At 35.6% G+C, this 27,193-nt stretch overlaps 1 protein-coding gene across 2 annotated transcripts in view; it reads right to left on the bottom strand.

Annotated features, from left to right (window-relative positions):
• LOC149075623 (uncharacterized) overlaps positions 1-25,469 on the bottom strand; it is an 82,745-nt gene extending 57,276 nt beyond the window's left edge. Inside the window, exons 1-4 of one of the 2 annotated variants that reach the window (XM_089243110.1) lie at positions 25,205-25,469; positions 19,119-19,168; positions 2,470-2,633; positions 118-234 (exon numbers count right to left, since the gene is read on the bottom strand). In XM_089243110.1, the coding sequence (XP_089099236.1) occupies positions 118-234; positions 2,470-2,633 (281 nt within the window). In that variant the 5' untranslated portion in view covers positions 19,119-19,168; positions 25,205-25,469. Of the gene's footprint in view, positions 1-117; positions 235-2,469; positions 2,634-4,376; positions 4,570-19,118; positions 19,169-25,204 lie in introns of those variants that run through there. The other variant, XM_089243109.1, reaches the window with a different exon arrangement.
• Between the last annotated feature and the right edge of the window lie 1,724 nt (positions 25,470-27,193).

A 27,193-nucleotide genomic window follows, 5' to 3' on the forward strand; every position in this document is an offset into this window, starting at 1 on the left:
ACATTAAAATTCAGTAAATATAAATATGGTTTTTATGAAATTGAATCAAAGTAGTATTTCAATCAAGTAGTGGTTAAATTATTGTTTTTCATCGAGAATAATATTATAAAAACTTACTTGACTCGAAAGTAAAAGTTTAAAATTGGTGGAGGTGCATGGTTTGAATTGAAATTCTTTTTCGGCAAATCATGATCTAAAACCCTTTTCTCTAACTGCAGCCATGCAAACTGGTTGCTATAATATGAAGAAAAAAAAATGATGCAATTGATAAGTACTATGCTTGTTATACCAATAAGCAAAACTGAAATATGTGTGCTTCAAACTTGGTATGACAACAACTGAAAATGAATAATGATGTAACAAAAAAAATCGAGTTCTAAATTATCATAATTTTTTGCGAATAATCCACCACAGTATGTAATGAAAACATATGCACATTTCTGATGGCTATCTGTATTGAAGTATTCAAATTATGGAATTTTTTTTTGCAGCCATCATTCAATGCATAAAATATTTTGAGACTAAGGGGACCACTGTGCCATTAACTATCAACTTAACATTTGTCTGCCATCAGCAGTTGTCATCAGGAGAAATTTGATGAAACTGTCAGAACAAAGCATTAGACTAATAAATCTTAACAAAATTAATCCTGTTCGTTTCAGTCAGTTTCATACAATATTTCCTAAATGATGATGAAAACTACTCATGTTAGAGAAATGTTCAGTCAATGCTCCAACTCTAGCCAACAACTTAGCCCCACACTAAGGTTGATATAATTACTCACAGACATGAAATACATTGCAAAGTTAACTTTAGAAACAGAAGAAAATAAAATATAAGGCAGTAAAACCAATAATATGCAGAATTTTGGTTAAAAAATCTTACACTAATTAAAACTGGTGGTGGATAACATTATTCTGAATGAACTAGTGCATTCTGAAACAATTTAATTTTTTGCCAAGACTAAAAATAATTAAATTAAAAGTAAATGAATTTGGAACTAAAATTTTGAAACAGCAAAAAAGGTTTGAAATATGCATGCATGCATATATAACCATGCATATAAAATTTTAAGCGGCAATGCTAATTTTTTAGTTGCTATGGAGAGCAGGCACCTGAGATTTTTCCCTGCGGAAGAAACAATCATTCTAACATTTTTAGTTAAAATGGTATGTAATATTGTTTTGAATCAGAGTAAATGAATGGAGTGGAGATATGTGGGGATGCCACCGCCCCCCCCCCCAATGTGAAAAGCAGAGCTGACTGATGAAATGTATATGCAGTTTTTGTGAACTGACATCATCATGCCCCACCCCAGACTTTCAAGTCTATCTCTGCCTATGCAAGCACTTATTGTTTAAACATCATTGCATATCCAGTATTCAATTTCTAATTTGAAATATTTACCATTATTTTATTTACTGTACTAGAATTTGATTAAAGACACTCGGGTTAAACCCCCCCCCCCCCAATCTTCTATATTGTCATGGTCATGTGAATGCAACAACTCAGGAACTCACCTCTGAATGTTTTGAGGAAAAAATTACCACTAAAGAAGGTGTATTTTTTTGGCAAACTGACACACTAATTCCTCTACTTTGAGAGCAGTTACAAGTTGCAATATATTGAACCTGATAAGGTGCTCAATTTTTGTAAGCACATAAAAATCAATAAAGTTAACCAGTTGTAACATTCACTTTATGATATGAAAACTTGTTTCAAGCAGGCTGTAGGTATGGTACTGGTAAACCAAAACCTACATCAACTTTTTTTCCTCATACTTTTCATCTAATCCCCAACCTTGGCTATTTTATTTTATTTACTGTACTTATATTTATTGTGTAATGTTTGTACACTTAGAGAATTCTCCTGATAATATATCCTTCTTGTTGTTTAACAGGATTTTGATAATTAAACATGTAACAAGATTTTAATGATCCAACTTATAACAAGATTTTAATGATTCAACTTATAACAAAATTTTAATGATCCAACTTATAACAAGATCTTAATAATCAGACATCAAGGATTATTAAATCTCATATCTCATGAACGCTGGAAGATCTGGACTCTACAACAGGGATCAACAAATTCCAAGCACAAGGTTACAACAATGGCTAAAAACCTAGTATTGGTGCATACATAACTTTCTACATGTGGATTACTAAATTTGAGCATGAGAACAAACATTTTTCGAAATTTATGTCAATGTGTCTACTGATATAGAAAGGGGTTACAAACTCACAGGAGTGTCACAAAAAATGTCACCAAAAAAATTTTTTTGGCAATTTCTCATGAACAAAAAATATGCTTGTCCCTTAAGAAATTCGGTTGGGGCCAGAATTTTATTTGCATTTGTCAAGATATAATTGGTCTGATACAATTCAGAGAATGGAAAAAATAAATAAAACATGGTTTTCCTTGTCTATGAATTAAACAAAAAATAAAAAATAGCTTCCAGAAACTTACGAGTCTTGAGGATAATAAGCAATGCCAAAATATTCCTTTTCTTTTAAATGAAAATGTGATGCCACCAAATCGAGTAACTCTCCAGCGTATAGTTTTGGTTGAATCACCAAGTCCAAACGTCTCTCATCAAGCAGCACTATTTGGCTGCGACGGCCTTCACTCATCTAAAATAAATAAAGAATATGTTTCTAATTTAGAACTCCTTACACACCACTAGATTACAAATGATAATCTAAACATGATGCTTTTTATAAACATGATGCTTTTAGGATGCCTCTATTTAAAGAACAGGTGTCCTGTTCATTTGAATATGCACCTATTTACCCATGAATAAGGGACATCTCCATTTAAAACACAAAAAATCTAGTCCAGTGGATGTCCCTTATTGAGATATTTCACTGTATATATGCACTTAGCTCTTTTGAAAGGCTCTTCCCATGAAAGGAACTAATAATAAAACTAAAATATATAAAAAGCATGATGTTTCAATCATATTCGTCTCTATTCATATACAGGATGCATAAGAAAGTCCCTTTATCTTGGAATAACTAATGAACTGTAAATGCTAGTCACATATTCTCAGTGTTGGAAAAAGTACCCAAAAAAATGTGTGGACTGACTTCAGACATGTTATTTATATCGTCAGGGGCTGTATGGTAATTAAAATAAAAATAACTTTTTATTGGTCACCCTTTCCTAAAAACCAATTAGAAAGTTGTCGCCCTGTCTCTCCTTAGCCCAAAAATGGTAATATTCGCTGAGATATTTTAATTCGGAAATTGCTGTAAATGACGGAAAGAACAGCATATGAATGAGCTTGTTTGTTAGTTTATTCAGATCTTTCCTTTTTATTTTCATCAATTTTGGAATTTAAATATCTCAGCGATTACTACTATTTTTTGAGTTAAGGAAAGACGGCAACAACTTTGTATCTATAATTGGTATTTCAGGACAGAGTGACCAAATAAAAAGGTTTTTTCCCATTTTGATGACAATACAAATACAAGGCCACAACAGACAAAATGCCCAACGAGGTGGCTGAGAATCCCCCCCCCCCGCAATATGAATGACGTATGCGAGGTATACAAGTTATTTGGGCACTTTTTTTAATTGGAAGTGCGCTTCTAGGATGAATGGTTCACGCGTTATTCCAAGATACCGAGACTTTCCTATACACCTTTATACCGAAAAAAAAAGTTTTTTAAATGAAAAAATAGTCCTTATTGAAATAGAACGGTAACATTAAAATCAGAAAAAACAATAATGATATGGTAATGAGAATGAAACACTTAGTATACCTGCGATTTCAAAAATTTTAAATTTAATCAAATTTTACTGGGTTTTTTTAAAATCAATTTCTTTGATTGGGTAATGATTTCCTTAAGTATAATTTTATATACCTTGTGCCACCGCTGCTCAATCTCGGACACAGACACACAAAAATTGTATTATCAGATTGGTTTTTCAGAATCGCAAGTCCTACTCGGTATAATTTTATTCCCAAAACGTTTTGAGATACGTTCTATTCAACGACACCTGGGAAGCCGCGGCACGTTGTTCGGGATTGACTGCAGTCTCGCGAGAACGGCATAACGTACGAGTCCGCATGCAAATGCAATAAATAGCCAACACAAGACCACGAAATCACATTAAAAACTAATTGACGCGAGTGCATTAATAAATACGACTAATCAATATCTCGTCATCAACGAGTTTTGGGTGAATCTAAAAAAAGAAAAGCTTGAAAGTTCGAAATTTCAGCTAATTATACCGGTCTGAATGACTTGTTGTACACAACCACTAATGATCCACAAAACTATCGAACGCTAAAAAATGTTAACTTTTTTTCATTAAACGTAAATATATATAAAGGGGGGGGGGGTCAAAAAATTAATAAGTTAACTCACGTGGTAGCTTTTCCTTAGCAGCGTCGTAATAGCAGTTATAGACAATCTTCGTCGACGGGACGGACTCCCGGATCGAGAAGAATCTCTATTCCTCATTACAAACTAATTATTAATTATATTACCACATCGAAATTCAATAATTTTCAGACAAATAATAATAAATAATAATTCTGAATCTGTTATGTACAGCGCGCACAACAAACAGTCGGATGCGAAACTGATGCGAAAAAGACGTGAGCAAGGCTTTAGTCATAGTTTCGTAGAGATATCATACATCCGCTATTTCCAGGAAAGTATATAACAAAATAAAAAGAGGAAGAAAGAAATAAAGGAGGCCAAATTCAGTGACGTCCAACAAAACTAAAAAAACAAGTAGAAACAGTAGATAATAAAGATCATTCGATTCCCTTAACGAAAATTTTGCACGGCCTTCGACGAACGAATGTTGGAAGAAAAAAAAACCACTCATGTTGACACCTGATTTCCCAGAAAAACTAAAAGCGAAAACACTTCAACGTTATTGTAAACTAAGCAACAATATAGCATTTATCTCTGAAAGAGTTCACGTAGGCCATTCTCATTGAGCTCTACCCGGTGTATTAAACTTCATTTAATATTTATAATATCCTCATTAGGTTAATTCCCCACAAATAAAATACATTTCAAACGTTTAGAATTAGTCTTTTAGTCTTTCCATAAACTGAGAAAACCAAATCAAAATCTTTATTACATAAGATCCAGATTTAAGAAATCAACAATTATTAAGGACGAATATCACTCAAGATAATTACTGAAAATTTTCAGAACTTGCTTTGAAAAAATTTTATATCCTGTGTTGTAGATTACTCACCATCCAGATGTTGCACAAACGACCCGAATATAAGTAGAGTCTACGCAATACGGACTATACAAATATATATAATGTACATGAAGAGCTTACGTGATAACCTATGAATTCCAATGTAAAGTAAAAAACATCAGTTTTACATCTGGGCACAACGTATAGCACGAATAAAGCTTATTCAATCCTGGACAGGCTCCCAGGGTGGGTGGTCGGCATTCGCAACGGCTTCCTTGGTAGCAGCAGCCATCATGGCCCGCTGTCTGGCTTCTAGCCTCAGGCCGAGAAACTTCTGCCCAGCGAGACGGCTCATAACCACAGTATAAGTGTTTGGCCGCGGTGCCATGATACCAGCTAGAGGACCGTCCTCGTCCACAGGCGGCATGGCTTCGACACGGGGCTCTTCGGGTGACGCGGCTTTGGGCTCGTCCGAATCTTCCGCAATAGGAGAAGGAACTTCGGTTATTTCGTCAGATTTTCGTCCGCGACTCAGGATTACTCCCATGTTGTCAACTTGTAAATTTTCAGAAAATTCAACAATATCAATCCATCCTTAAAAATATTTCCGACGAGGAGAAAAAAAAATCTATTGCATTGCAACGGCACACAGGAAACTTATTCAATTTCGCACTTCTTCACACCATCGTAAGAACATTTCAGCAAATTATTATTTCAGGGTGAGAATGTTGAAACACTCATCACTCGCATCCACAAAGCCAATAGAAAAATCACTCAAGGATACAATAAAAAGATAGTCGTCGGCAAAGAGTTGAAAAGCATATCTATGATATGGAATAAAATGAGTAGATCTTATCGAATTTATTCTGATCTAGATATGCAAAAATCGCCGAATAATGCACTATTTTACAGTAATGAACTGTAAACTGCGTCAGTACGGCATACCAATCGGCGGTATCAAAGTTGATTGACTTGGGAAAAACACGAAAGCTCCAGGCTATATGAACTTCATAATTCGCTTTAAAACTCTTGAAAAACTAAGCACATTCCCAACATTCACAAAGCAGCTACGAAGTGAAGGTTAACAGTACAGTAACCGAGCAGTAAACTGAAGGCCAATAACACTGCCGCGTGAATCTATCACTTTTATCATCAAATCACAGCACTGAACTTTTCAAATAGATTAAAAAGCTACGATGTTACGATGTATATATATATCGGAACCAATAATGACTGATACGACGATAGGTAATATTTCATACAAGGATTGATTGCGGGATAAACCCTCCCACAAAGCACCAGATGGTAAACTACTGTTTCCTACTAGAAGCGTGATGTGAAGATGACCACTATTTTTGCGACAGTAGTTATGTTACGATACTGGAAGGACGAAAGAGGTGGGGGCGTTGTCCGATTCCGCAAAATTGAAAGCGGCGTGGCAACTAGAAGATACGCACGAGTGACGACGTTAAATATTTTACGTGGCTATTTGGTGATCTTGACCGTAATCACTGGATGAGGTCTTAAATAATAAAATGCCAGAAAATGAGAAGACGGATGCCGAAAGCTATGCCGCAAGACCAACCACTACTACATAGGTTTTTCTTCTCTTTCAGGAACAAGTGTACTCGGAAGTGGAAATCGTTGCAGATGAGCGATTTTATTGACAAAATAAATAAGTGAAAGATATTTGTGGAAATTTCGCTTTATATATATACAGACGAATACCGTTATAGCGAAAATCTCTTTTTAACGAACACTTTTCTGATTCTCCCAAATCAGTTTACGTAGGAGAAATACAAATACCTCGAATTCCTTTATAACGAAATTTCGTTATAACGAAGTGATTTCTCCGGTCTCTTGGAGTTCGTTATAACGGGATTCGACTTTACTCCCAATTTTCACTTTTTTTTAAAACAAATATTGATCGGATAAGATTTCTTTTTCTTTCAATTAAACATATCATGTAAAAAAAACAATACAACATCCTCAATTTAAAATGACTCGTTGAAATTTCAACGACGAAGACATACACACCGATGCACGAAACCATTTTGTTACGGTAATTGGAAAAACTTTCACCATTTTATTCAAATTCTATCAGTTCTAGAATGAAAAGGAAATAAGATACTCGCCTAAAGGATATTAAGAGGTGTCGCGAGTTCGATACCCGGTTCGTCCTTGTCAGAAACTTTCCTGACACGGCATAGGAGGAGATAGACTTGGAAGTCTGGGAGGCACGATGATGATGTCAATTCATATATGCATTAGATCAGTCGACTACACCTTTGACGCTGCCCCCCCCCCCGTATGTCCGCCCATGTGACACTGGTACAACAGAAACGGCGAAATGACTACAGAAAAAGATTGCTACCATAGGGAGTCCCACATTACGGGGTTAGCGCACAAACTTCTCGATGAGTATAAAAAAAGGTTGCCGTTTGGAATCGACAATAAATTGCAGGTCCCAGTCTAATTAGTCCTTGTGTGCAGAGATTGACCGTGGTGCCACAAAAATGATCAAGAGAAATAATGGTGTACTATGATGGTCCGGTTAATGGTCTCTAACTGAAAAACAATATTTTCCTCCAAAATGTAACCAAAAGCTTTTGAAAGCTCAGAATACTGATGTGTGTTCCAAATAAATGTGTTTCCAACACAGTGGAAAGGGGGGGAAAAACATATTTTGAAATGTTAACTGTAACGGAAATAATTTAAGATCTGAATTTTCTCCAAGTTGTCTCAGAAATTCATAAAAAAATCAAATTTTGTAACAACAATAATAATTAGGTAGATTAGATTCAATCACCTTGTTACTCTGTACATTACACCCTTCGAAGCTCAATTTCTATTCAATATCAGTGGGTGGGGGAGGAGCGCAAATGTAAAAAAACAAGTGTTTGTATAATCAGGAAAGAGGTTCTGAAAAAAAAAAAAATTTGTTTGGAACAACTTTTGCACATGAGAAGGGAAAAAATTATCTGTGTATTTCCAAATAGTAAATGAAAATCACAGCTAGATTTGGGAAAACTTAAACCCAACTTCAATTATATTCTTAAATATGAATGGTTTTACTTTTAAGGATGTTTTGAAACTTGGAATAATGCCTTTCCCTTTCGACATCTTCACAAATCCAGCTGTTGAATAAAGGATGGCATGAATTTCATCATTTTGTTTGATTTCACTTCTACCAATTAACCTAACACTAAAAGGTCAGGCTTCAAGAGGTCCTTATTCAAAACAGCAAATTCAAAAAAAATATATTTTGAGTTTTTTTATTAAAGAAAAAGTCTCCCTTTTTTTTCAGCATTTTTCTTTGGAATTCTTCTCCAAAAGCAGGTTTTTAGATAATTCAGAAGCAGGTTGTGATCAAAAGTATTTGTGTAATGATGCTGTTCAAATCAATTACTTTTTAAAGAATTTTCAAAAGCACACATCTTTCAAAACAACATTCAAAACCAAGGTTTGGTTGCATAAGTAAAGTAAAAAAAGTTGTCTTCCTTTCAGATTGTTTTACACAATACTGCTAGGTTCATGGAAAGTTTATCTCATGCATAAATAACAATGTCAGTCTGTTTCCATGCATTATATATTATGCCTACACGCATAAACGTTTTCTTTCATTTATGTAAATTAGGAGAAAAAGAAAATCAAACATTACGGAAAAACATTGAAGTTGAGAGAAGATTCAGGCTGTTTGGTTTGAGACAACTTGTTTCCTGCAGCACAAGCTTCATAGATGTTTTATATACCATTATGCATAGTTTCAATTAATTTTTTAATTCATAAACAAAACCTCTAATACTTTAATTTAACATAAGCAAAGAATCCCTCACTGAGTAGATGTGTGTTTTTGCCCCATGTCATGTCAGAACACTAAATAACAAAAAAGGCCCGTTTATGACCATTCATAAATATCTTTCTACAAATACAACAGTGCAATAGGAATATGATATGAGTTTAAGTTCACAGAAACAAAATAATGCCATCCTATGTTCCATAAAGAAAACAAAGATACTGACTAATTTAATCTAATGAAGGCTTATAGAAGCTTGACAAATCAAAAAAATCAACAACAAAAAAAAATAATTTAGTTGCCAACAAAATTTTAAAGGCACCAAGTATTTTTTCTGAAGAAATTGGTCCAAAAACAGTGAATTCATTGACTTTTTTCAAGACTTAGGGCCCCTTTCCATGTTAGCAAACACTGACAATTTCTGATAACTTTATGCTGTCATCAGACTTATTCAGTAACCATACATGAAAAAATTAGGTATCAATATCAATTTTTTAGTCACTGGGGGGATATAAATTTTTTAGGGCTGGAACTAGAGGGGGCAGGGGTAAAATTTAGAGGGTAGCAGTTTTAGATGGGAACAAAGAACACTGTTATGAAATTATTAAATTTTAAAGTTGTGGGGGACAGTGAAATCACATTTTCCCCTGGCAGCAAAAATCCTAGTTACGGCCCTGACCATAGTAACCTGGCGCCTGGGATTAGCTATGCCATGGGTTAGATCATGAGTCACAGTCATAAGTTACTCTCATTTTTTATAGACAGGCCTTACAGCAAGAAATCCCCCCCACTCTTTACGAGCCAAATTTCTATGGGGCCAAGCAGTCTTTTCAATAAAAACAGTAAAATTAATGGTCTTTCTTATTTTTTGAGGAATTAGATAACATTCTTTGTATTGGTAAACACACTGACATGATTTAGAAGAAATTGTGTACTGTCCCCCAAAACTAATTTATTAACTTGTGATAAATATGTTGATAGTCCAATGAACAATTAGTTATTCATTTATTTGTTAACACCTTAACTGCCGCAGGTATATATATATGCCCTAGGGAGTTTGTGCGTTAACTGCCACGGGTGTATTTATATGCCTTTACTCTTTGTGATCGAAAAAGGGTGGCACTGGGGAAGCAGATCATGTAAGATTTTGTCGACCGTTAAGGAGTCAAGTCATTTATTTACTTCCAATTTCCATAGTAATATATTACTTCAATGAAATATTTTGTACACTAGTACAATAAAGATCCTCATAGCATGAACTCTTCTATTTATTAAATGAAAATTATAAATCCTACACAAAACTTTGAATAATAAATACCGTATATATACTCGTGTATAAGCCAAGTTTTTTTGTGGAAAAATTCATTCCTCGAGTGGGGGGGGGGGGGGGCCGGCTTATACTCGGGTTAGTTTTTGATGAGAAAATATCTACCCCTGCAATCAGTAGTCATTTTTGTAGCAGTGTTCGAGAATCCGGCATTATTGGTATGGGATATGTTCAAAGCCTACAGAATGGATAATGTAGCCGATTCAAAGAAATCGAAAACATCATTGGCTTTGATACCAGGTGGGCTAACGTCGATTGTACAGCCTTTAGATGTGAGCATCAGAAAGCCTCTCAAAGAATAGTTGAGAAATTTGGGGATCGAATGGATGAGTTCCGTTCCGATGATAAGGAAACTACAAAATGTGATGCCTTGAAGAAACCTGACATTGGCCAATTGTGCCAATAGGTACATGAGGCGTGGAATTCTGTTTGTGCCGATCATTCAAAAAGTGTTGCGTCAGCAATGCGATGGACGGAACTGAAGATGATATTCTCTTTGAAAGTGCAATGGCAATGACCGCCCAGATGAGGATAAAAACGAAGATGCCGCACCCCCTTATGATGATCTGATGGATTATGATGAGCTTGGAGACTCAAAAGAAATGGATTAAAAAGTTTGAATCATTTTCTATTATAAATCTCCGCTAACTATTCATTTTGCATGAAAATATAGGAATTTTTTCTCTAAAATGCACAGATTTTTTTGGGGTCGGCTTATACACGGGTTTCCAATTTATTGCGGTTTTGATGGCCCTGAAGTAGGGGGGTCGGCTTATACACGAGTATATACGGTAAGTATTAAATTATATAAATTAGGAGACCATTCCGACTTTGATTATAATAATAATAATAAAGATTGAGTACATATTAAAATTGTAGAATAAAAAAATGGGAATACACAAAGTTGTTTTTTATCAACCAATTCATTAGCGTGCATCTTTTTGGTAACTTTCAACAGCTATATTTGTGTTCATATCATGGTCATGATATGATCATTGAAGAGGACAATCTCGCTCAACAACACAGAGATAGAAGTGGAAAGCTATGTATACCTGGGAAAAGAAACTACCATGGACAATGGAATCATTAATGAAATAAACAGAAGGATCAGGATTGGATGGAACACTTTTGGCAAAAACTGTGTAATTCTGAAGAGTCACATGTCATTATGTCTGAAAAGAAAAGTTTTTAACCAGTGTGTGCTATCAGCACTGACTTATGGAGCTGAAACATGGACACTCACAAGCAAGATGATACAAAGGCTACACAGTGGCGGATCATGATTTTGGGAGGCCCCAGGCGCAACCTGATCTGGAGGCCCCCTATCAGGGGCGGATCAAAGGTAGGGTCTGTCACCCCCCCCCCTCCCCGAGAGCAGAAAAATTAAATGGAAAAAATGTTTTCTACGTTTTTGACAGAATAACAAACCAAGAAAATAAATTTGCTTAAAAAAGGGGGAAAATTCAGAATTTTTTCCAAAAAAAATCAGAACCGTCCTGAAAAATTGAACACATGGTCACAACCACCGCCCCCACCCACAAATTTGCGTTTATCCACCACTGCACCCTTTTGGCCCTAATAAGAACGAGATGGTTCACTAAAATGAACAATATTATGAAAATCATAACTTTTTTTTATTTTTGCATCACCAAAACCATAAACACAATAATAAGATAAGGAAATATAATGATATTCTCTGGTACTAGATGAAAAATAATCACACTCCCATTAAAAAAAAAAAATCACAGTAAAATTCTGCATCATATTTTTAGTAATCTAAGATGTCCGTCCTGGTGCCTTCAGCCACACGGCAAAAATGGAGATCCGTCATAGTTTTAGTAATTTAATATTACTGATTAATAAAGATTTGATAATATCTCAAATATAATATATTTGATTTGATATAAAGATACTGATAATATTTAATAGAAAAACATTTCTTCAATAGAGGGAATAGAGGGAAGAAATTATATCAGAGTAAATATAAGAATTATATTTTTAATGGAAGAAATTAGTTCAGAATGAATTAAATTTAATGAAAGAAATTATTTCAGAATTAGTTTATTCTATTTTATTTTTACTATTATTATGTTAATTATTATTATTTTCTCTTTCAGCCACCTCGTTGGGCACTCTGCCTGTTGTGGCCTTTGCCTTTGTATTATTTGTATTCAGAGTGAATAAAAATCTTCTATATTATGCCCCCCCCCCCCCGTTTCGTTTAATAACGAAAAATGCCACAGTATAACATTGTGGCCCGCGTACTTTATAAAATGTTTCAATATGGCCTGCTATGCCTCAAAGGTTGAAGACCCCTGCAGTAGACTCTCGCTAATCCGGTACGTATTAGACCACGGTGTGCCAGATTTTACCGAAATTGCTGGATTAACTTTGAAGAAACCCATTGAAATAATATATGAAATTTCGTGCAAAGACATAGTCAGGACTTGATCAGCAATTAAGAAATATTAGAACGTGTTAAGGGGTTAGGGCATCAGGAGAAAAGTGACACCACACCACCTAAATATCCTGGACTACTGGACGTGCTGGATTAGAGCACGACCGAATTCTCGAGAGACTACTGTAGTTGAATTGAAACGCTCAAATAAAAATTTATCAGATAATTTATATATTTTTAGTTTTGCTTACCGTTATTTTTGGAGATTCTGCAATCTAAATCCTAAAGGAAATCTTGAGGATCGGCATGAAAATTTTTTTCATTACAATAACACACATTACAATTACATTAACAATAAACACTTTTCGGTCTGACACAAAGATGTTGTCTACCCAAGCCTCCTTGACCAATCCAAAAATGTAGCTCTTTTTTTAGAAAGAAGGAAAAGAAACCCCCTTGATTTTTTTCAGCCGGAGAGGGAGTGTTTAAAAGAGAAACAGAAAAATCACGTGATTCAGAATGCATGTCATTCAGCATTCATTTCAAACCCCACTTTTTTTTTGTCGTATGGTTCCAGTCATAGATTGCAAATGTATATGTTGTTTGAACCAGCTTATAGTATTTCATTCAAACAAGTGGGAGACAAAATCACAATAAGAGCTCTACTACATTCATTTTAATTAGTACGAGTGTCTCTTCCTGTCGATGTCGCCGCTTGCCGATAGCCATCTTGCCATCCATTATACTGTATACAAAAGCTTACACCAAAGCTGTCGTAGGCTGGGACCTGACTACGGCGCGGTTGCACGCGGTTGAGGTTGGGGGGGAAGGCAGCATCTATAGTTTTATTCTGTCAACGCACAGATACAACTGCAACCGCTGAGCGCGGTTTTTTCAACCGAGAAAATCCACATTTTTTTGGACGGTTGGGGTAACCGGAAAGCTGCCATCATGTATTGGGAAGGCTTGAGCTCCCTGATGACGGTTCGGCTGGACCTGCGGTTGCTCTCATCCATTGTCTATTAAGTGGTTTGACAAGGAGGGTGATGGGATTTCGGATGCACTGGACAAAGGAATTGCTCTCCTTCTCAGGCTGCCATAAAAAAATGAGGGGAGAAGACAAATTCGGGGAACTGTATGGTGAAGTTCTATTCCACAGAAGCTAATTCTTTGTTTGGCGCTTTTGCACTGATAACAATAAAGAAAACCAATGAAGAAAAAATTAAATTTTTCTAACTAGTGAAATTTTTTTGCTTTCCTACATGAGCATACATTAAAACTCGGTTATAATTACATTCATAAACTAACGTGATTACGCTAAAACCGAGATGTATATTTTAGAACACTTGAATGAAATGCATTGGATCCCGATTATAACGTGTTAGCAAAAAACCAATTAGTTACCTCATCCAAAAGAGTACAAATTACCACGGGGCCCAACCATTTATAATAAATTCATAAAAAATTAGAAGTAAAAATAATCAGACATTTGAAGGAATATATTTTTATATTTGCAAATTCTCCATATCAAACTTTTGAAACATTTATTAAAAGCCCAAGTATGAACCGGGGATGAAATATGTCGAGGCCCCCCGCTCTGCCGAGGCCCCAGGCGCGCGCCTCATGCGCCTGTGCGGTAATCCGCCACTGAGGCTACAGACAACGCAAAGGAGCATGGAAAGATGTATGTTAGGCACCAGAAGAAGAGACAGGAAACTAATCACTTGGATAAAGAACCACACAAAGGTACATGATATCATAGAAAGAATTAAATGTCTAAAAATGTAAATGGCATGAACATATTGCAAGAAGATCGAACAACTGATGAACCACAAGTATTCTAGATTGGTACCCCGATGGTGTTAAATGTCTGAGAAGGTGTCTCCACAAAAGATGGATTGACGAGATCAGAAAACTGGCCGGAGTCAACTGGATGACTAAAGCATTAGACAGAGCAAAATGGAAAAATTTAGAGACCTTCGTCCAGCAGTGGATTGAAAATGGTTGATGATCATCATGGTCATGGATTTCCTCTCTATAGCAGTTAATAAGTCTCCAACATCGAATTACAAAATTTAGACTACATGAAACAATTTTGACAATAAAAGAAAATATCTTAAACTTTTATCATAATTTCACCTTCCATATGGGAAACTATACTAATGAAGTAAAGCTACTGAGAAAATTACTTTTAGCCCAAAAGCGTCAATGTCTAAAATTATCACCAAACTAACCATACAATTTTTTTTTAGAGTGCAAGTGAATTTCAATTTTCATTTTTACGAAAGCTTTCTCTCATTCTTTAACTTGAAAATATAAATAGTCCTATTCCCAGAATTGTAACCATCACAAATGATTAGTCTTATGCCTAAGCATAATCTTTATTTTGCTGAGGAGTGTATTTTGCTCGAGTCCCGGCAGAGACGTGATGACTTTTCTTTCCGAGTTCACCTCAGCATAATATCCGGAAAATAACTGTTTCCTTGATAATATTTGTTTGTTCATTATTTTATTGATGTTTTTTTTTTATATATTCGCCTATATGACATTTTTTGATGCAACTTAGCTTATAAGTGGTGAAAATGTTTGAGTTTACTGGAAAATGTTATTTTAATTACATGCACGAACAGTAAAAACTTTCTAAAATGCAGCCTTTGACTACACTAGTGAACAAAATAAAACTTTTTTTCTGTATCTGCTAAGCAAATAGGCAAATTTACCTAATTTTAGGATGTTGAATCCAGTAAAAAAAATCAGTTTTTTTCTATCACGTCACATTTTTGAGATACACACCTACTACTTCTTCACCAAACACCAACTTTGGCCATATCGCTATATTGCAATTTACTGCCATTAGTGAGATGGGTTGGAAGTGAAGGCACTGTCTATCGGTGGTTGCCTCGAGTTCATTTAGGGAAAATATCTTATCTATATCCTCCCTTGGGTTCGAACCCGGGACCCTGACAACAACCTTCACGATGGTAGACGAGCATCTTACCACCATGCCACTCGGGCATGAGATACACACCTGTCACAACAATACAAAAGTACAACATTGGCTAATGTTGACTGGTTTTAAATAAATTTAAAAAACCTCTCACAGTTTACTGATGTTTTCAAGTTAATGCATATGCTAAAAGCACACTTAAATTAATAATATATTTTAAAAGTTTTAGGTGCATTTGATTTAGAAAAAATGAGATTAGACTGCTTTTCCTCTTGTGAAGTACATCATCATTCTCCCTGATTAAAAACCAACAGTTATACTTTATCATTGAAGGGCTCCAATGTCTCTGATAACGATGTGATGCATAGTGAGAAAATGCCTGTATAAAAGCGTTCCTGTTCTAAAAGCACCTAAAATTTTTGAAATAAATCAGAATAAAATTCAATTTTTAGTGACATCTCGGATACCATGTTCTTATTGTTGACTAACAAATCACTCACTATGAAAACATAGTTATTGTCCTTTTCTATTGCCAAGAAAACTGTAAATAGCCATTTTGAAAGAGGACTAAGTAGCTTATTCACAATTTCCCAGCTTGGTATCAAAAGTTGAATCTTTCAAGTTTTCTGATTCGATGTCCAACATATATGATCCCATTCGGCCTTCTCTCACTAAATTTGCAAAATATTTTGTTCAAATGATTGAAAAACTGAAGTCTTTCTTAGAAGGGTGTAGTAACATTTTTAGAGGTGTATGTCTAGGGGAAGTATAGGTACCATTGAGGAATAGATTTTTTTAGGTGTCGTTTTCGGTTTAAAGGAAAAAAATGGCTGCATGCTATTTTGATATCTCTCTCCTTCCTTCAAAGCAATGGTAGCAATGGTGTTCCCAAACTTCTGCACAAGTGGTCTTCTGCACAGAAGACCATGAAATATGTGGTAGTTGTGCATAATCCTTGAAATGTGACAAAAAGCTTATGTATGCCTACACCCATGCATATTGTACCCCAACTGATATTTTGCTGTTTTCTAGAACTTCAGAATCATTTTTTCTGCAATGGCTGATTAGCTAAAAACACATACCTAGCATCACATACTTCACATCAACAATCACTCCTTCCTCGTATGTACTTATGTTTCCTGATATGCACCAATTCATTAAAAATTCCTCAGAGGAGTGTTCACAAGATGCATGTATGGTTTAATAGTAGTACTATTACTTGTTTACTACTTAGTAAACAAGTAGTACTGTTAGGCCGGGTCGACAGGACCAAATAGCACACCATCAGGGCATGATAAATCAAAAAATGATTAAGGCACCAGTCAACTCTTTTGGGAGCCAAGCATGGTTTTATGATAGAAAAATGATTCACCAATTTGGAAAAACTCCATCTTGTGTTATTCAAAGACACTCTGTAAAGTACGGCTGGACAAATCACAAAAAAATCTAGGGAAAATAAAAAATTTTTTAGGCGCCAAAACAATTTTTACCTGAAGGAAAAAGTCCAAAACAATGTTTCTTTTGAAGGGCATAGTGTTCCTCTTTCATGTTGGCAGATATGCTGCCATAAATTCCAAACATTTCATGCTGCTCTCAGTCTGCAATTTAGTAACTACATAAAGATCATTTGATCATTTTTGTCGCACCACAGCCATTTTCTGCACACGAGGGCTAATTAGACCGGGACCTACAATTTATTGCCAATTTCGAACTGCAGCCTTTTTTATACTCATCAAGAGGTTGGTGCGCTGACCCCTTAATGTAGGACTGCCTATAGTAACAATCTTTTTCTGTGGTCATTTTGCCATTTCTGTTGTACTCGTGTCAGGAAAGCTTCTGACGAGGGCAAACCAGTTATCAAACTCGTTACACCACTAAACATCCTTTGGTACTTGAGTAACTTACCAACCTGTTACCCTGCCCAACTACATAAAAAATTTCTGTGCCAATACCAATTTTTTTAGTTGCCATGGCAACTGGGATTTGTCCAGCCCTATCAGAAAATTTTGTTTACATTCTTGGACTTAAATTCAGCAATCACATTTAGGAAAATTTTAGGCGTCAATACGGATTTTCTACTTGCCATAGCAACCTGGAATTTGTGAAGCTTTGAGCACTATACCGAACCAAACAAAAACTTTTTGTTGGAGCAGAGACTCAGAAAAGTTGGGCAATTTTGATAGTGAACTATGGAATGCGGCCTTTCTATCCTGTTTCGATGTCAACCATCAAAGGAGATGTCAAACAATGGATAGAAGACAAACACATGTGGCAATGGAACTCAAGGCAGGACTGCAGACAGGCCAAGCTGGCCTTGGGAACCCATCCGAATATTGCCAAAAAACTTATCTCATTGAACAGGAAACAAATTCGACAGGTTATACAGATCATCACTGGTCATGCTAACCTAGCGAAACACCTACACAACTGTAGCTATACAGATTCACCTATTTGTCCTGCGTGTAGAGAAGAAGACGAAACTCCACTCCACTATGTGGGACGATGTCCCGCCTTCTCTATCCCGAGAAGGAACTACTTCGGTGATCATCAGATGACACTAAGTGAAGTTGTCAATGCTCCCAGCATTTACAACTTGGTAAATTTTCTAAATTACACTAAACACCTAAATTCATGGTGAGTTTCAGTTCTGCTTTAACTTGAACTTTCATGCATTACTATTTAATAACCTCATGTTGAGTTCTCAGCCATATCCCTGAGACCTTCTCTGCTCCTTTTCTAAAAGGGCACCGCAGACAGGAGCAGCCTCGAATTTTCTGACATGGCTTTACCGGTTGCGGTTCTCCTTAATGTCCCATACAGAGACCCAGTATAATGTGGTAATAGATACCATAACTCTCGTCCCCGGAGCAGTCACCAAACTCTGGGTATTTCCACAGAATAATATTTTTCTTCATTCTTACATGACCCACAACTCATGTTGAACCACTTGGTGTTAGAGCAATGGGCAAAATTTGCCTAGGCTTTTCCCCTATGGGACGCCAAATGATGATGATGATGGAATGCGGCACTGAAACAAGCAAAATCTGTTGGGTACAAGTAAATGAAAGAAAGAGGCATATTCATGCATTCTTTGCTATTACAGTAGACTCATGATAATCCGGCCATGTGCTAATCCAGCCCATCTAGTAATCCAGCGTTTGTAGGCAGGTTTTCTTCGAGCATTTGAGAGAAAAACATGTCATTGTTCAGCCTATATATAATTTACATGAGCTTTTTCAATAGACTTCCAGCAATATGGCAATTTTGGTAATCTGGCACACCCTGGTGTGATATGTGCTGGATTAGTGAGAGGGTACTGTACTCAAAACTAGTTTTCAGTCAGTTCAGCATGATACTGCACAGTTGGTCTGAACCCGGCTTTAGGTTTTAAATTTTATCACAAAATTTTGCATGCATCAACAAACTTGTGTAATATAATTTCAGAGAAACAAAAGATTCATAAAATCTAATTTACCTGGCCTTCTTTTGTTAAGCAAACAGCATTTCCTTAGGTAAAACACGCACCTGGAAAAAAGTGATCTAAGTTACATTTCAGCAGCAATTTATTTATTTCAGTTTGATCTAATATACAAGCATTATACACATATTTCAAAGTAGGCCTTAACAAATAAAGCAAATTTAGGCACCAGACGAATTTCTTAGGAGCCTTTTTTTTCCCAGAGGGAAGTCCCAAAGCAGAATGTCTTGCATTGTTCTGCAACAAATTCTCAGCTAACTGGAAATGTTCTGCGGTAAAAATCCCCATAATAGTGTTTTTTTGCACTTTTTTAAAATTCTTCCGGATTTTTTAGCAGTAGCGTTACATTAATTATTCTGCAACGGATGTCAGAGATTTTGGCATATTCTGATTTGAAGGAGAGAGGAGAAACAGTGCCGTCCAAATGCATGGACGACCCGGGGGACTTCAAGAGAAGGGGCCTCACGAAATTGAAATCTGGATGAAATTTTCAAGAATTTACCAGGTAGGGCTTCAGAAAATCACTTGGCCCAAGGGCCCATGATGCTCTTAAAACAGCCCTGAGAAGCAGTCTAAAATAATCTCCCTATTGTTAAATTTTTCCAGGACTTAAAACCTCTTTCTCAGCAGGTAAATGCTGATAAAAGATAAATTTAGAAAAATTTGTAATGTCCACAGATCAATTCAATAATCACACATGCAAAAGTTTAGGCACAAACATTTTTTTTTAATAACCGTGATGACCTGTGATTTGTCAATACCCAATGTATAAATCTCACATAAAGTGGAATCTCCATAACGAACACCTCTCGTTAACCATGGTTGTAATTTTGACCAGAATATTAGTCAAAAATGGTTTTGACTATCCAAAAAGTGGTCAAAAGTGCACAAAGCTACTGAAATGATCTTAAAACTGATTCAGTAATAGTTTTAACTGGAGGTTCTTAAAACTATGCGCTGCAACATCCTATTGCACCTCCAACCTTTTTTAGAAGCACTGCAGGGGGGGGGGGGGTTAAGAGTCCCTGGTTTTAACTATTTCCTTCATATTGAATTTTAAATTGAAATAAATTTTGAATTTTAAATAAGCGTGGGAATATTTAGAAAACATTATATAGAAAACAGGGTTACATAAATTTTTTGGTTTTAGCCATGCATAAAACCTGTTTCAACTGCCCCGGGTTAATATAAGTTTTGACCATTTTGAGTAGTTTACCATGGGTGTCTTCAAATGCGACCAAAACAAGCAGGAACTAATTTTTCCATTATTCCTTTTTTTTTTCTTTCTTTTATCAATTTCACGTTTTTCATTTCATCATCTTATAAACAGCTTAACTTCATGTCATATTTTCAAGTATGGTTACAAGTGAGTCAGACGTTTCGTATAGTTTAGGGTACAAGGGTTCTGAACAGTATAATAAAACAGAGTATACAGTCAAATCTTGCTTTAACAAATACCGTTATAGCAAAAATTTAATTTTAGCGAATACTTTCTAATCCCCCAGATAAGTTTATATAGGAACAATGCTAAAACGTGGAATTCCTCTATAACAAAATTTTGTTATAACAAAGTGATTTCTCCGGTCTCTTGGTTATAACGGGATTCGACTGTATATAGGCCACTGTGGATTTTACTATAATACCCAAAATTTTTTACAACTCTGATTTATATTGATTATTCTTTGATTTTTGAAGTTTTTAAATGGCTTCAATTCAATTTTATTCAAATTAGCATGTGCATGTATGGTAAAGTAGTAGTAAATCTTTACTCAAATAAAATTAGTTAGCCAATCTACATTTAAATATGCATGTTTTTTTATTTATCCAGTCATTAATTTAATTGGGCTGTAAAGGTATATCTCATGACACCATTCAGGAAAAAATTCGAAATGGGTAATATGATAATATACACCAGGGCTGGACAAGCTCCAGGTCGCCATGGCGAATAAAAAGTTAGTATTGACGGCTAAAATTTTATTTGTATAGGCCTAGTTACTAAATTGCAGGCCGAGAGCAGCACAAAATGTTTGGAATTCATAGCAGCATATCTGCCAACATGAAAGAGGGTCACTATGCCCTTAAAAAAGACAAAATAAACATTATTTCAGAAATTTTTCTTCAGGTAAACATTTTTTTTAAGCCTAAATAAATTGTTCTTTTTGGAATTTGTCCAGCCCCGCAATACACGCACTATTGACGTCAAGGGACTTGAATGTCCCTCCAGCAGGTCTGTAAGGGTTACTCTGCGGTATTATTTCAGAGAGAGCCTTATGATTGTGATTTGTACAGTTTGATTACTGTTTCATAAAGTATGAATTTTTTCAAATTTTCGTTATTACTGAAATGAAGAAAATTTACATGCAGATGAGTTGTTATATTGCGTTGTTGCATTATTTTTATATTATATAGATTCTAGGCTGATATTTATTGAAGATATAAAGATATTGTTATTGCATCTTGTTATGATGGTTCGTGTGTATGATGAATTACATGATATAGGTTCATTATTTTTGGAGCAGAATAGCCATAACTCTTTTGGTATAACATTTTATTTGTTTGTGGCATGTGATATGAATTATTTAATCGAGATTAACCTCTATAAAAGTGTTGATGACAGAAGACATTGAAAGACTATTTTTCATAGCATGTTTTTTTGAAATGTTGCAAACCCTAAATTCATTGTATTCTGTAACAACTGAAAACATTCTTTATTTAAATGTAATTTCAAACTATTTATAGCTTTACTTAAAAGCTAATTTAAAGATTATTTATTAGCTTTGTTTAATTTATTTTTGTGAGATCCAGAATATTCAATGTAGGTCTGATCCATGCTAGCTCAGATAATCAGGATCCTACTGCAGTTATAACAGCAGTTATAATAGTGAGATATATGTCTGGTCCTTCAATATATGCTGAAGTGCCAAAAGTCATGGGATACCTCTTAATATTGCTGCACTTTGCCCAGTAAAAGGATGTGTCCCACATGATACTAAGAGGTATCCCATGACTTTTGGCACTTCAGTATAGTTATAAAATTTTTTGATACAACAAATATTTGTCAAATAATTACTCCCCACAATTGTAGATGCCTCATATTGTCAGAATCATGACAAGAAGCTCTTGGAAAGAGCTTAGCTCTATGTCCCTCTCATAGGGGGGGGGGGAGGAACTGACAGGGCTCCACCCCTGGGGGAAGGGCATTGGCTAAATCGTATAATTTTTTCACATCCACTTATAAAGGGCCAACGAAAAGACCTGCACAAGGAGAGCAGGCCCAAACAATCAATTGTTGTGAATTAAAACATCAAATTCTCCAAAGTTTCCATTGTTTTTTAAAATCAACTTTGTTTGAGAAGCCATTTAAAAGCCGCATTCATAAGTAATTAAAACAAACACAATTAAACACCATCAAAAACCCATCAAGGGTCATTCAAAACATCAACGATATCATTAAGTATATACGATTCATATATGCCCACACACACAACTATTATTTCTCTCTCGCTATATAAAGTTTTACTTTAAGTCAGACACCATAAGTCAGCCAACAGAGAAACAAAATTTGCATTAAAAAGTTACATCGAGACATCAAGTAGGAAAAAGAAAAGTGTTAAAAATATATACAAATCTATATATGCATATAAAATTTATTTTCTTTGTGTGTATGTTCTTCAATACAAATCCATAAATTTAGATCAATCACTGACAGATTTTGCACATATACCAAACAGGGCTTGACTTGAATAAGCTACTTTGAAAGTTTGCCAGAGCTGGTCAAAAAAAATGTTGGGAAACAATGATTCTTGGGCCTCAACAATGACTTTTTTGGAATGTTTACTTTGGTTACAATGCATTTCAGACATGTTTACTCTTTTACAATGCTTTGTCACTTATGTTATGGTCCCATTACATGGAGAAAACAAGGGCAGTGCAGGGTATTATAGCTGGTATGAAAATGAAAACAAGGAAAAAAATAGAGAAGAAAAAAAAAACCATAGTGAACAAGTTTTTTTACTTGCTGGGATTTTCAATAAAAAAGAATACCAGGTCAGTCACAATGGCGACTATGAAATTTAAATTGGTGCCAAAAAATTTCTGCATGTATGCAGAAAATTTTTACATGTATGCATGCACAATTACATGTGATTGCTAAATTGGAGTCTATGAACGACACAAAATATTTCAATTTTAAAACAGTGTGTCTTTCAACAAAGATAAAGGATATTAAGTTCTGGAGAAGGGGAAAAACAAATTATTTAGAACTATTTTGCTTCAGATTAAAATTATTCTTGGCTCCTAAGAAATAGGGCTGGGCCTGAAATTTTTTTTGATTTGCCAAGCCTCGCAATAAAATCTTGAGAAACTGCTCCCCACAATTTTAGATGCCCCTGTACTGTCGGAATCGTTAAGAAAAATACTCAGAGTTTAGCCTAGTGTTTCTCAAAGTGTGTATCGCAGCTCGTAGGACAACGCCTCTGACAAAGGTTATGCTCACCACCTTTGTCAGAGACGTTGCGATGAGCTGGAAATATTGATGTGTGTGAGTGCATATTTATGATTTTAAGTGGATCTTTTTTAAATCAAATATCTACTAAACTACAGTGAAAACCTCCATATAATGATACTCTGCAGATCAGGAAAAAAATATCAGGAGAGATAGATTATAGTTATAGCGAGAGGCAGCAGTCTAACATTAGAGCATTAGAGCATAGACATTTCCAAACAAGACTTGAAAAAAAATATTGTTGTAGAGGGATTTATTGTTACATCGTGTATCATTGTAGAGAGAGAGGTTTCACTGTATTCTCTCCCGGGGGGGGGGGGGGGGGCCTGCATATGAACCAACCATGAATAGGGCAAGAAAGTCAATGAGTGAGCAGTGGAGTATTTACGAGGGGCTTAGCAGGCTATAGCCCAGGATGGCAAGTTCAGAGAGGCAGCAAATTTAAGGAACAAGTGGTGAAGAGAATTAGTACAATGGGAGAAGACAATATTTTTGTGTAACCTTAAATAAATGTGCCTCTGCTCAGACAGAAGGGTGACTGGGCAGAGGCACTGTTTTGGTCACTTGGTCAGTGAGTGACCAAAACAGTTGTAAGCACGTGAATAAGCAAAAGACTCCTACAATCCTGTTCATAGACTCCTACAGAACGAGTGACCAAGAATGTGTGCAAGTACGTGAGTGAGCAAGAAAATTAGTAGAATGGGAGAAGGGTGCCAAGATTTATATAATCAAAACAGTGTGCAAGCATGTGAATGACTAAGAGTGACTTTAGAGTTACAATGTACTTGCAGGATTTTTGGGGGGGGGGGAAGCGAAGCAGGTTATAGCACAGAGTGGTGAATTTGAGGAAAAGTAGTCAGGAAAATTAGATGAATGGGCAACAAAATTTGTGTCACGCACAGGCAGCAAAACCATAAAAGCGCCTCTGCGAGTGACAAAAGTTTGAGAACCACTGGTTTAACTCAATGCCTCCCTACCCACACGATTGAAGACAGACAGGGCCACAGCCTTGGGGAACCTGTAGGATCAGACATGCGGGCCTAGACTAGATATGGGGGAATATGCTACGTCATATAATATTTTTACACTAACTAGTAAAATCACCATATAGGGTGCCAAGGAGAAAAAACCAAGCATTGGGGCTATGGCCCGAACAACCAATTATTTCAAATTAAAACATCAAATCCTCCAAAGTTTGTATTGTTTTTTAAATCAAGTTTTGTCACAGAGAAGCCATTTAAAACCCCTTCCCTCATTCATAAGTAATCAAAAACAAACACAAATAAACACCATCAAAAACTCATCGAGGATCATTAAGTAATAAACGATTCATATGTGCCCAACGGTTATTTCTTTCTCCCCCCACCACATTAAAGTTTTATTTTGATTAGGTCATCATCATCACAACAGTGACATTGTTTACAGAGGAAACAATAGAGAGTTTTCATTATAAAAAGTTTCATCGGGAACATCAATTAGGGAAAAAGTGAAAGTGTTAATAACATACACAAATATGGAAATGAAAACACGTAAAAAAGAGAGAGCGAGAGAAAAAGAAGAAGGTGAACGACTTTTTTACCTGTCCGTCCAACAAACATTTGAAGTTTCAATAAACAAGAAAAAACATCTCCGCCGGAAGCTCAGATCATAAGGACGTCCGAATCTCTCACTCCTCAACGTCGCGATCAAAAGACGCAAAAACCTCAAGACGTTAACGTCCCAAAAAAAAACAACGAAACGTCAAATAAGAAACAAAACTTTAAAAATATATACAAATAAAAACAAATTAAAAATCCTCATGGCCAGAGCGCCATGACGGAGGGAAAAGTTGAAATTTGTACTCTTCCGCGCATGCGTTTGAAACCAACGTCCAGGTGTGGATCTTCTACCTCCAGAAGCATTGCGCCGATACTCTGGCGAATCAAGAACGAGTTTTGAACGGGAATGTATTGTTTGTGAAATCAGATCGCTTTTGTGATTGGCTCGATGCGATGATCGGGTTAGTCCGCGTTGGTATGGCCAGCCCCGAGGTATAGAAGAAAAAGTTTTTCCACACACTTTTTCTTTTTAAGGAATTTCTTGTGTTTTGTTTTGTTTTCTTTCTTGAAAGATGGCTTTCGGGTGGTAATTATTGTTGTTTGCAGATGTTTTCTCAGCGTGGAAGATAATTAGCTCTAGTTCTTCTTCATCACGAAAGAAGAGAGAAGAATAAACAAATAATAGTAATAAAAATATATATTTATACTTCGTTACTTGTATTACAGACAATAAACAAAAAAAAAAAGAGTAGAATTTTCATTTTTTCTCTGGAATCACATGTGGGCGCAGAGGTGAAGGACCACAATTTTTGTTTCCGCATCGCAAGACCGGGAGCATTGTCTTGTCAGATCAGTTGGTTCCCGAATTGCTGGCCGTGAGAAATATTCCAGTTAAAATATTAAACTGAGTCACCTATCTTAATTTTCATTGTCAAATTGATGCGTTTTGTTTCCAATTGAATTTTATTCATTTTGTATAATCATAGACGGAGATGGACTTGAAAATCTTGGGTGGGGATACGATAATAATTGATGGGAGGGCATGATGGTTATGATGATTTTGTCAATTCATACGTACGCATCAGTCGATGCGCCTTTACCCCGCACCCCGCCATGTCTCCGCCCATCTATACCAGTGTAGCATCAGAGATGCGGTGGGTGCTCATTTTGCAGCAAAGAGCTTGGCATGCTTCCCCAGAAGGGTTGGGGTGGACAGAGTTCACCCAGGGGTGAATGCTTGTTCCTCATAATTTCGGGCCCCGTGCAGCGCCGCCCTTATCAGATCTCCCGCTCCCGGTGAGAAAATATTTTAGGGTCTATCCTAAACAACCTTATATTTTTATATTTTATGGAGGAGAGGAATATTGGGCATCCAAAGATTCATATATTGGTGTATTATTACAGGAATATACAGTAATGCTAAAAATTATCTACTCACCAATGAAAATTCAGAAGTGATGAAAGAAAAAAATCCCTGAATATTGATGAACATTAAGAATTTAAAAAAACAAACAAAAAAAAAACAGAATTTCGATGAAAATTTAGAATTAATGAGTGAAATAACTCCAGAATTGATGAAAATTCTAGAATCCTTAGATATCACATATACGCATAGATATAATATAACCAATCTTAATCTTATGTCTATGCATATACGGATGTATATTCTGACATTTTTTTTTCTGCAGATGCAAATTTTGTTACTTTAAGAAGAAATGTATAATCTGCATATGAAGACTTCGTTCTTCACTGATGGAATTTTAAGTAATGTCGAAAGTGTTTTTTGTCACGTTTTTCTTAAAAAAAATTTCTGATTTTTTTTACACAGGCATCTATATACGCCATCTATATAGTAATTAAATAATAATTAAATACGCCACCTATTAACTTAATATTCAGTAATTGATTTTTTAAATTAATCTTTTAAATTATACAGGGTATTTTAAAAAAATCATCCGATTTAAAAAAAAAACATAACTATTCAGCTTTTAATCCGTTTCGATTGAATAAGGGGTCATTCAAGTATTACG

This window comes from Pholcus phalangioides, unplaced genomic scaffold, assembly GCF_987345545.1.
Source record: "Pholcus phalangioides strain wild (caught in Gottingen) unplaced genomic scaffold, Ppha-v1.0 ptg000015l_1, whole genome shotgun sequence".
In the NCBI taxonomy this organism is placed as follows: Eukaryota; Metazoa; Arthropoda; class Arachnida; order Araneae; family Pholcidae; genus Pholcus; species Pholcus phalangioides.